This window comes from Aulonocara sp. 'chitande type north' Nkhata Bay, linkage group LG23 (genome assembly GCF_057382095.1).
Source record: "Aulonocara sp. 'chitande type north' Nkhata Bay isolate Kocher_YH1m ecotype deep benthic linkage group LG23, A_spYH_male_GT1.1, whole genome shotgun sequence".
NCBI classification, from domain to species: Eukaryota; Metazoa; Chordata; class Actinopteri; order Cichliformes; family Cichlidae; genus Aulonocara; species Aulonocara sp. 'chitande type north' Nkhata Bay.
Window position 1 is genome coordinate 11,887,306 of NC_141365.1, and position 12,068 is coordinate 11,899,373.

General features: G+C 45.3%; 1 protein-coding gene across 7 annotated transcripts in view; it reads right to left on the reverse strand.

Moving 5' to 3' along the window:
- Positions 1 to 12,068, reverse strand: part of patj (PATJ crumbs cell polarity complex component) — an 85,368-nt gene that overhangs the window by 12,063 nt on the left and 61,237 nt on the right. For all 7 annotated transcript variants that reach the window (XM_086283855.1, XM_086283854.1, XM_086283857.1 and 4 more), the window contains 2 exons: positions 8,143 to 8,339; positions 7,551 to 7,642 (listed from right to left, as the gene is read on the reverse strand). In XM_086283855.1, coding sequence (XP_086139981.1) covers positions 7,551 to 7,642; positions 8,143 to 8,339 — 289 coding nt within the window. The remainder of the gene's footprint in view (positions 1 to 7,550; positions 7,643 to 8,142; positions 8,340 to 12,068) is intronic.

Genomic DNA, 12,068 nt, shown 5'->3' on the forward strand with positions numbered 1-12,068 from the left:
TATGTCTGTTGGTTTGGAATTTCCAGAGTGCGTCGTGGAGGTGCAGCAGAGCTGTAACAGCTGCAGAGTAGCTGCAGCTCACCTACAACTTGGACAGAGCAGTGCAGCTCTTTAAACTGCAGCATGACGGTGATGCTTCACATAGCTGAGTGTCAGGGCTCAACAACAGGCTAAAGAAATCTGTGATCCCGGGAGAATCCACAGAGGAGGACAACCGGAAACAAAGCTCCACAGTCCGAGGTCCTCCTCAGCAGCTGCAGGTTTCATCTTTTTAATCTTTTTTTAAGTAAAAAAGAAATAAAAACAGACAGATGCTTCAGTTTTACTGTGAAGGCGTCTCCTTGTGTGCTCTTTCGAGTCTCACACTGCAGCATCAGCAACGGTTTCCTCTACGTTGTCATCCATCTGTCACTTTGTGCTGCTGTAGTGAACACTCCTCACTGATGACTCACTCATGTTTCCTCAGCGTAGTCTGTGCAGCTCCTGGTTTCCTCACACCTCTGGGCAATCCCCACCTGGTTTCCCCCTCCAGGTGGGAGAGCCCAGTTTTGTTTTGTTTTGTTTTTTTATCCCTCCCCGGATCTTAGTTTGATCAATACATTTAGAAAAAAGGAAACACAGATTTACACAAAAATAGAAAAACACAAAACCGTGAGAACAAACTTCAGCTTCACAAACAGTAAGTTCAAACCTCATCACCCCTGCACTGCAGGGACAGCTAAGCCAGGACTTTCTCATAAAACACTGCCACCTAGTGGTGAAATCTTAAATATTGATTCATCCATTTTCTTCCACGGATCTGAAATTTGATACATTCGGATCACAGCTCTGCCACACCTGCAGAATTTGTGTGTTTATGCCTTACGCAGCAGGTATCCTCTGGCTGTCAGCATGACTGATTGTAAAATGATGTCTGATTGGATAGAAGTCAGGAAATGGGTCGCCTGCTCATTCGATCACTGAGGTCACTAAAAAGTTTGCAAAGGAGTTTCTTGTCTTGGTTGCTGGTTTCAGCTCTGATTGAATAGAACGTAGTGTTTGCTTTGGAACTGAAGGACCTGTTACAGTCAGAAAGGAGGCCAGAGAAAGCAAACGATCCAGGCCGTATTCATCTGACCCCAAAAAGGCAAAATTGTGATGATGGAAATGTTCAACTTCATGCCAGGACATCACAAACCTAAGATGATATTCAACCTTTATGTACAGTCTCGGCATACATCAACACACTGCAAAGTTCTCATGTCTCAGCTGACTCACGAATGAGAGGAACAGCAGGCTGGAACAAAGCAGAATTAAGTTTTAAACACTGACGTGTAAACAGAAAATGTAACGCTGTAATGGCAGACAGTGTGACACCATCTCTCCTCCTCCTCTTCCTCTCCTGATAGGGCCATAGCTGTAATCCAAACTTAGGCTCAGTCCACCGGGCCCGGCTGAAGCCGCATTTATTATATCTACAACTGCAGCAACAGCTTGGCGGGTAACAGAGCAGAAAACAGCAGCAACGCCCCCCCAGAGAGCCGGCAGACATGAAGGAGGGCGTAGCGCCATGTGGAACAACTCCGCCGTCACTTCAAACCCTCAGAGGAGGTGTCTGAAGCTCGTTGGATTTGAGGCATCGCCATTAAATGGAGCCATCTGCATCACGGGAGCCGCTAAGGTCCTCGTCCTGTTCTTATGTTCATTCTCAGAGCTCATTACTGCAGCACTCAGTCCGAGGATGCTGAACACGGCGAGAGCGCCAACGTCCTGCAGCTCTGACACGATTTAATCAGAGCCGCAGGAGGAAGGAAGAAAAAGAGAGAGAGAGCGTGAGAGAGAGAGAGCGAGAGAGAGGACCATCATAAGAGTCAAAACAGAACACTGATATGATCAGGGAATCATGGGAGGAGTCCCTTCATCTCTTCCAAACACACCACCTCCTCCTCCTCTCCCTCCTCCGCCATACTGATTCATTCTAAAGACCACGTTTACCCTGAGAGGCGGACGTCATTCACGCTGCAGGAAGAATAAAAGTCCTGAATGCAGCACAGAGATACAAACTCAACTGCAGGAAACAGCTTCCTTCATTTATTCAGCCAAAGAAAAATATTCACAAGGAAACATTACATTTAGTATGATGATCATAAAAACATAAAAAAGTTGCTGCGTTTTAATATTTCAAATTCAAAAAACAAAGGACGTTAAGAAACAGGAGACATAACATCATGGCCAGAATATCTGCATAGTGTTCAGAGATGAGCAATAACGCGTTACAAGTAACACGGTTACTTTTTTCAAGTAACGAGTAAAGTAAGGGATTACTATTGCAAAAAAGTAATTAGATTACTGTTACTTTCCTGTAAGCACGCTGCGTTAATGCGTTACTAAACCATGATTTTGTTTGTGAGAGTGTCTCATGACACTGACGTAAGTATGTGCAACGTTCGTGGTAACAGACATGTGCAGATCAACAATGGATAATATGGATTGCGAGTATGACTATACAGCGTTTAAAGCATGGAAGTACTGACCTTACTTTGAGTATAAATCCGTAAAAAGTGAAAAAAAAACATCTGCATGTGCTGTACTCTCCGTGGGAAGAAAACTTTCTAAATTTCTAGAGCGTAAAAAACCCTAAACTTCTGAGCAAGTACCTCGCATGCTGCCACGGGAATGTGAAATTCACAGAGAAACCCCCCACTGACAAGACTGCTGCAGCAACGGGCAAACCGCCGCCTGCTCCACTTCTGCTAAACAGGTGAAAATAGATTTAAGAGTGACAGGACATTCATGAACTATCATGAGTACATGATAGTTCAGTGTAGACCCTTCTACTTGCTGAGAGAGCTCACACCGGTCACAATAATAGCAGTTATGTGCCACCGCAAGCTAATGCTAAGTCAGCCATGGAGCTACTCCAGCGCTCCATTAATAAACAGATAACAACGCAACTGGACTGAGCTGTGATCGTGGCAGGAGATTTTAACCATGCAAACCTGAAATCTGTCCTGCCTGGATTCTTAAAAAACATGATTTTTCCCGATGAGGGAAAACAACACACTGGACCAGGTTTACACCAACATCCCAGATGCTTACAAAGCCACCCCACTGCCTCATCTCGGACTCCCTGACCATCTCTCTCTGTCCCTGATCCCTGGTTATAAACCTCTAATTCAAAGACAAAAACCATCTGTAAAAACAGTACGAGTGTGGACCGCGGATGCCACCATGGCCCTACAAGACTGTTTTAATAACACAAATTGGAGTGTATTTGCTGAAGGATCAGACTTGAAGGGCCACACATCTGCTGTACTCTCATACATCAACTTCTGTAGTGAGAGAGCACACCACCTCCACCCTCATTCTCTTATCCTCACTTTTCACCCATGACTGTTCTTCAATCCACACCAGTAACACCGTTATAAAATTTGCTGATGACACCACCATCATAGGACTGATCGACAACAACGAATCAACCTACAGAGAGGAGGTTCAGCATCTGAAGTGATGGTGTGACAACAACAACCTGCATCTGAACACAGTCAAGACCAAGGAGACTGTAATCGACTTCAGAAGAACAAAGCGACCTGAGCACTCTACCCTCTACATTGATGGGGAGGAGGTAGAAAGGGTAGAGAGCCTTAAGTTTCTCGGAGTCCACATCTCGGCTGACCAGGACCAGGTGGGGAAAGCACAACAAAGGCTGTACTTTTTCAGGAAACTGCGTCAGGCCCAATTACCCTAGAGACTGCTAGTAAACTTCTACCGCTCCACCATTGAGAGCCTTCTGACTTACTGCTGCACACTCTGAGGACAAGAGGAAACTGCAGCGGAGGTAGGGTAGCCTGTTTGTCTTTGACCTGATGGACCTGAGGGCAGCAGAGCGGGCAATTGGCATCTCACTAACCCCCCACAGAGACATTTATACTGGCAGACTTCAGAAGAAAGCCAGCATCATCATCCAAGACCCCTTGCACCCTGGACACTCACTCCCCTCCTCCTTCCTTCTGGTAAACGCTACAGGTCCATCAGGTCAATGACAAACAGGCTACCCTACCTCCACCCTGATTGGAGGACAACTGCACTCATGGGCATTACATTTTATTTATACATCGTATCTCTATAACCGTATTATTATAGTAGCAACAGCATCCCCCCCCCCCACACACTCTCAATGTGCAATATCACTGATCACACACTGCACCTCACAAAGCACCTGCTCCTCAGATGGCATGTATGTGTATGTATATATACGCAAGCGTGTATGTGGAAATATGTGTGCGTATGTACGTACACATACATATATGCATGTATATATACATATATATATGTATGTATGTATGTATGGGTGCATCTGTATGTATGCAGGTGTATGAATAAGTTGTACATATCTTTCTTGTGTAAATGTAAATCTGTGTTATTATGCAAATACTTACTTACACTATTGTGTATTTCACACGGAGAGATGCCAAACTGCCTTTCATTGTTCTTGTAACAGTGACAATAAAGAGCTATTCTATTCTATTCCTTATTGGAGAAGTAATCAGTAATTAGTTACTAATTACTTTTTTGAAGTAACTTGACCAACACTGGTAGTGTTACAGATATCTGTGAGTCAGCGCAGACCAGCATTTGTTACAGCTTCAGTCAGGTTTATCTGTTATGCTGCATTCGTCTTACACCAGCAGAAGAGAAGACTAACACTGACACAAACACTAAGTTGGAAACATCATCAGACTTCCTCTCAACAGTTTTGTGAATAATTACAAAAATAAAACAATGCAATGCTGCTAAATCAGGTGAAACGTATCAGTCAGGTTTCTGACGTCAGACGTCTCTGATGTCAGAAATCAATGATTCGATCAGGTCTCGTTAAACCTGTGAAGTCTGCGGGTTTTGATTGACCATCAGTCACACGTTTCCATCACTGTCTCAGGCCAACACTACAGCTGTCAGGAAGTGACAGACACCGGCGCCGGTGGATTGATGAGGACATCACAGACACATCAAAGTCAGCTGATTGTTGGTTGCTGCTTCCCCGGCTCAGTGAGCACTGATCTCCTGTTTTCCCTGTGATTTACTTGTTTCCATGCCGACACTGGGGTGCAGTGAACGACCAATCAGATGGGGTAGAGGAGATCTTTAGCAGTCTCACACTTCAGACTGACACCTTCATCCACCTCATATTGACCTGCTTTCTTTAATAAAAAGAAAATCAATTAAATAACTTTGAGATGCTCAGCAGTGAAATCTTAACTAAACATCAACCTGGTGGTTTGACCCCATCTAAATGATCAGTATGAGCAGCTTAATATTTCCTGTTTTTCTGCTACAGTTTCATGCAGAATTAGCCCCGTTATTAAAGTATGTTGCAGGGTGAGGCCCCATGAGACGCTTGCTTAGCTCCGATGTTTGTCTTTGTGAGTCTGTGTGATAAATCTGCCAATCATATAACAGTCAGGAAGTCTTAAAAGCAACATGATGCAGAAACCATGTAAATGTGATCTCATACAGAGAAAAACATCCGGAAGAGAAAATCCGCTGATCTACTGCAGCTCCCTCTCAGGTCAGAGCTGCTTTGACCTGGTGGGCTGGTATGAGGCTATGGTGGTGTTGAAAGTGGGTTGGGATGAAGCTGCAGGGACACTGGGAGTGGGTTAGGATAATTCTGTGAGGATGTGAGAGCAGGTTGGGATGAAGCTGTGGGGATGCTGGGAGTGGGCTGGGAAGAAGCTGTGTGGACATGGCAGTGAGCTGGGATGCTGGGAGTGGTTGGAAGGAAGCTATGGGGGATGCTGGGAGTGGGCTGAGGTGTTGCTGTGGGGACGCTGGGTGTGGGCTGGGATTAAGCTGTGGGGATGCTGGGAGTGGGCTGAGGTGTAGCTGTGGGGACGCTGGGTTTGGGGCTGGTATGAAGCAGTGGGAACAATGAGAGTGGGTTGGGATGTGAGCAGTCAATGATCTACGACTTTTGTTGTTCTGCGAATATCAAATCAAAGAGTGCATGAGAGCCTTACTCACAGATATACCCGCTAATCAGTAACCTCCAATCAAAATCTTCAAATTTCTCTCACCAAACCTGGAGAGAGGTACGGCCTGAAGCTCAGAGAAGGATTTCAACTTAAGTGTCTCTCATTCTGCTGTTTCTCTGATGGCTGAATTTAACTGATGAGTTAAATTAGAAGAGAACAGTGAGGACTTCATTCTTCACCTCTGCCTCTGACATCCTGTCGAAATGAGGGCTGCAGACAAAAAGTTGAATCCTATTTTTCCTTTTATCAAAGCTAACGTCTGCTTTTCACACTTCAAACATGAACAATCTGTGCTGATTAAAGTCTGAGCACATTCACCTGAAACCATCTCCTCCCTTTCATCTCTCCTGTGCTGATAATTTGATCCACTTACAGCTCCGTCACGTCCCATATCAGGTGAAACTGAGTGACAATGTGGATAAACTCTCCTCAGAAAGAGGAGGATAAGCGCGATGGTCTTCATCCTGTCAGGCTGAGGGTTTAAATCTGCGTGACGGAGTGCTAACCCGGCCCCATGAGCCAGGCTTTGGACTTAAACACACCCGCTTGCTTCAAAGCTGCTAATCACAAAAGATCATTTATGGATCTGCAGAGGAAGGAGGAGGAGGAACGAGGAGTATAATCTGCCCATCTCCTCCCTGGATCGTAAATGACTCCTCAGTGAGTGTGAAGGAGGCGTTTCACCGTCCCAGCTGTGGTAAAGCCTGAGCTCTGGGATGCTTTGAGCTTCATCTCCACAGCCTGGGAGTCATCCTCCACATCAGGAAGCAGCTTTTATTTTGAAGGGAATGCAGCTGTGTTTTCCTCAGACTCAGCTGAGCATGCTCAGTATGCATCAGCTGATGATGTGCTGCAGAGAATGCAGTGACAGGAAACAGAAACAGCTTGTTCTTCATGAGTTTCCTGCACAGACCTTCTCACTGACGCACAAGGTTATATTTTTGTGGATGAACGACAGCATCAGAGAATAACTATGATATTATTCACAATCAAGACACACAGCAATAGAACACGCTATACAGGATAAAAAAGGGGGCGGAGTCAGGAAGTGTTTAGGTCAGGAAACCGGGCAAAGGGTCTGATGCAGCTCACCAGACGGCTTTGCAAAGAAGTCTTTATTAATAATAATAATTCTTTAATAATTTTTAACAACTTAATGCACAAATATTGCTTTAATTATTTTAAAATGAAATATTATTACTGATATTTATTATTACTGTTTGTTTCAGCTGCTGTGAGATCAAATATTATTTAACTTAATTATATGAAATTTTAATTTTTTGTTTTTTGTTTTTTTTATTGCTGTAACAGGAGGAAGAGACCACAGCTTGCTGAATCAGACACTGAAAGGTTTATTTGTAAAATGACTTTTTTTGTTGACTGAATAAAAATGTTACTTATTAGTGTTATTAAACTAACACTGGTAGCAGCACCAGTGTTAGTTTAATAACCAAAAGGTTCCATAACGCAGCAGGCCACTGTGTATGGAACCTTTTTTAAATGCTCAGACTTTCCCACCATGCACTGCAGTCCTACCTGAGCAGGATGAGCTTCACCTTGGAGGTGGCACTCTTAATGATGGCTGAGGCGTTCTGGTGGCTCCGCCCATAAAGAATCTGGTTGTTAATCTGAAATGCAGACAGAGGGGTGGAGACGAGTTACCTGATGTCCACAGGTGCTGAAAGTGAGGGAGGGTTATTACTTCCTGAATACAAACAGACAGACAACAACAGTAGTAAATGTGTCCTCAGAGCGGCAGACCGCTGAAAGGTCCCCGAGAACTACAAGAAACAAAATGTTATATCAATACACACACACACACACACACACACACACACACACACACACACACACACACCAGATCGACCTGAGAGCTGCACTCAAGTGTTTTCTCTTCAGTCTGATGCATCTGCTCGTCTGCAGGTAGAAGAGCCACCTGCATGAGGCTTTGACATAATTGACAAAAACAAATTTATAAAAAAAAAAAAAAAAAAGGATGGCCCAGATGTTGCAGATGTTGCACCAAATTCCTCACACATGATTAAAATCATCTCTCATGAACGCCATGCTTTCACTCTCACTGTGGTTGATGTAATTTATGTAAAATGATAATCTGGACTCTTCTCACCTCCAGAAGCTCATCTCCAATCTGAATGCGCCCATCGCGGGCAGCCGGCCCCCCGGGATGGAGCCCGACCACGAAGATGCTGACGCGGGAGCGATCCCTGTTCCCCGCCAGGCTGAGGCCCAAACCCTGCCGTTCCTTCTCCAGCTCCACGCATAGCAGCTCCCCTCGCAGGTCTCCATAACGCTCACACCACCGCTCTGCAGCCCAGGGAAGAGGAGGAGAACCAGGAGAGGAGAACAACCAACATGAGAAATTATACACCTCTCACAAAAACACTTTTTAATCAGAGCACATCATCAAGTCACTTAAATTCCTGGATATTGATCTGATCAGGTAAGGATCAGAGGGGGGTGCAATAGAGGGGCAACAATGAGACGACCCCAAACCAGGAATGTTTTTAATTTTCCCCTCCTCGTCTTTTATGACTGCATTTGGCTAAGATCAGTGTCACTGCTGGTAGCATGAGGTAATACCAGGACCCTACAGAGGTTGCACAGGTAGTTCAACTCCTCCAGCGTGGAACATCAATACGTGCCACTGCCAGAAGGTTTGCTGTCTCCCAGCACAGTCTCAGGAACATGGAAGAGATTCCAGGAGAGCCGGACAGGGCCGTAGAAGGCCTTAACCCATCAGCAATACCGGAATCTGATCCTCTGTGCAAGGAGGGAGAGGACGAGCACTGGAAGGGCTACAAAAGGATCTCCAGCAGGTCGCTGGAGTGAACGTCTCTGAACAAGCAACCAGACACAGGCTTCATGAGGGTGGCCTGAGGGCCCGATGCCTTCTAGTGCGCTCACTGCACGGCACCGTGGACCTGACTGACATTTGTCATAGAATGCCCTGTGCTGTTCACAGATGAGAGCAGGTTCACCCTGAGCACATGTGATAGACGTGAAAGGGTCTGTAGAAGCTGTGGAGAACGTTATGCTGGTCTGGGGAGGCTTATCCATGGAGAGACACATAGACCTCTGCAGGTGAGGCAACAGCACCCTGACTGTCATCAGGTATGAGGATGAAATCCTTGGATGCACTCTCAGACCCTACGCTGGTGCATAATCTTTTTGAGCAGTTATATAAATGTGCCAAGTTAAAAGACAAAGAGTCCGAGCACTGATAGAGGTTTATGGCTGTATTTGTTGGGATTCCCAGGAAGCCACTTACATGTGAAAAATAATGCCTCAAATTCACTCAGTGATCAGGAGCCCGGTTTTCGGATTGGCTCATAGACAGGGAGGAGGAGATAAAATTAAAAGCATGAAGGGGGAGGTGAAGAGGAGAAAAATGTGAAAGAAAGTGAGTAAGAAATCCAAAACACAAGAGCAGAAGGGGAGGAGAGAAGAAAGAAGAACAAAGAGGAGCATTTAAGATGTGAAGGAGAAGAGTAACGAGGTGAGGAGGTAATTATGAAACAGAGAGGAGGGAGGATGAGACGAGGAGAAAAGCAGAGACAAATCTGGTGTCAAACAAAAATCAGTTTAATGATCTGTGAAAGAAACAACAAACGGCGAGGGTGAGGAAACCTGCAGCTGAGACTAAACTCCTCCACTGTCAGCAAACGTGCCTTTAATTATTGCTCTTCGTACTTACTGACCTTTCCAGAATCAGTGGCCGCTTTGAAGATGTGAAGGGTTTTGTGTTTTTGGATTTAAAGGTCACTGCAGTTATCAGAGATAAACTGAAAACCAGTAAATCACTTCAAACTGGAGAATAACTGAAACCAGACTTGATTTCCAGGAGACATTCGACAAATTTTACATTTCAAATGTCACGTTCACCGAGTCTGCTGAGACAGCAAACCATCAGCGGCTTCCTGTGACACCAAAGAAAACGTAAAACATCTGCAGTTAAAACGTGACGTTTTTCTTTAGTTTTTACATGGAAGCACAAAACTGAAGACATTAAAACTAATTGTACAAGCTGCAAAGGGAGGTGACACTGAAGGAGAGACTGTCCAGGTTCAAATCATCAGAAAAGTTCATTCTAATTAGCTTCAGCGCAAAGAAGAGGAGGGAGGTGAGGATGAGGAGCCATGAGATGATGACGATGACAGCATTAAAGAGTGCAGACCGATGCCGTCTGCTCACAGGATCATTCAAAGAACATGACCGTCAGCTGTGCTGATGATCAGGCACTTTAGCTGAACCAGAGTCTGAAGAAACTGGTACGATCATTCACAAAATGCATTTTGGGTAAACTTTCAGAACTGGTTAAAGCAGGTGAAAGGTCATGCTTTACCTCAGCATTGACCTGAGAACAGTTTAACGTGCCGGGCTGCAGCCTGCTCCTGTTATAACACACGACAGGTGAGTTTAGTTGGTGTTTTGGTTCAGCCTGCCTCAGTTTGCTGCGAGCAGCCAGAGACACTGCGTATAAAGTTTGATTCACAGCCGAGCAAACCCGGTGAGGTCACGACCGCGTTGGTACTTACCGAAGCCACGCTGCCATGCCACGAAGGCAGAGAGTGCAGTATTTGTAATTTAATACATTTAAAATGATGATGTAAATGGGCCTCTGTCAGCATCAGAACCATGATCAGTGTCAGACTCGGAGATCAGTCCTGCAGCACTTTTTGTTTCCTTTTGTTTGCTCAGGTTCAAGCACCAAAACCTGCTTGTTGAGGGGGCAGGAGGTCAGACCCGTCCTGTGTTTGTGGCTCTGGGGCCCGAGGCAGCAGAAATTCTCTGAGACATGCCTGGAAACAAGTTGAGCGCTTGTTTTTAATCATCATGTTGCTGTCAGAGCACTTTCTGAGGAAAACAAGCTGCCACAAACGCCTCCTTTCCTCTGTGGCATCGACTCAAACGACCAGGTCAGATAAGATCTGATCGGAAGAAGCTGTCACACACTCAGCTACAAACGACTTAACACAACGTCATGAAGCTAAGCACGTCGAGAATCATAGGAAATATCTGAGATGGCAAACAGCCACCCCAAAATATCGTCCACAGCTGAATCACATTCATACATGGACCCGAGAAGAGCCCGCTCTCATCACTAGCTCCTCACACGCCACCTCAGGTACCTGAGGTCACTGCAGCTCCTCTGACATCCAGCAGAGGCAACAGTGAGTCAGGCTCCACAGACCTGATGTTAAAATGTCACAGCAGAAACAAACATGTTTACAGCCTGATACACAAATTGTGTGGTTTGGTATTAGGGGCGTGGCCTTTGCGAGTGACGGGTGGATGGTGACACAGGTAACTGTAGCTGCTACCTGTCTGCTAGCTTCACCTGAACGGGACCTCTGCACTGTGTTTGTGATTTTGGAGCTTTGTGAGCACCCCATCCTCTCACACAAATATGGTCACAGCCAAAATGCTAAAGCAGAGCGTCTGAATGTCCATCTTCTATTTACAGTCTATAGTTGCACACAGACTTTCCCTGCAGCGTTTCCATAAAACACTAAATATAAAAAGAACTTTGCATTTGTCAGTGTGAAGCTGGAAAACAAAAATATCTACAGAAAACACACTACCATGCTATTAAAATCTCACACATACACACGCAAACACAGTTTAATCAAAGGCTAACAGTTTTCAGACGGGAGGCAGGTGTGTGTGTGTATTTAATGAGCTATTAATAGCTTTAATGTGACAGGTAACTGCAGGTGTTAATGCCTCTCGGGGTGAGGAGAGGTGGCTGAAGGACGGAGCGCCTCCATCACCGGCTGCTGCTCTGATGATGGAGGCGTGTCAGGAAGAGGAGCAGGCGCACCTTTTATTGTGTGTTTAATGTGAATTAAATTGTTGAGAGTGCTTCTCTTTGTCAGGATGACAGGATGTCTTGTTAAGCTCTCCTTCAGGAGGCTCAATGTGTTCAGCTGCCAGAAATCTATTAAAAATACATAAGGAGCTAAACTGCTGCCCTACGCCCGCAGCACAGAAACCACCAAATTAATTAACCACTTCCACTCCGCTGCTCTGGCC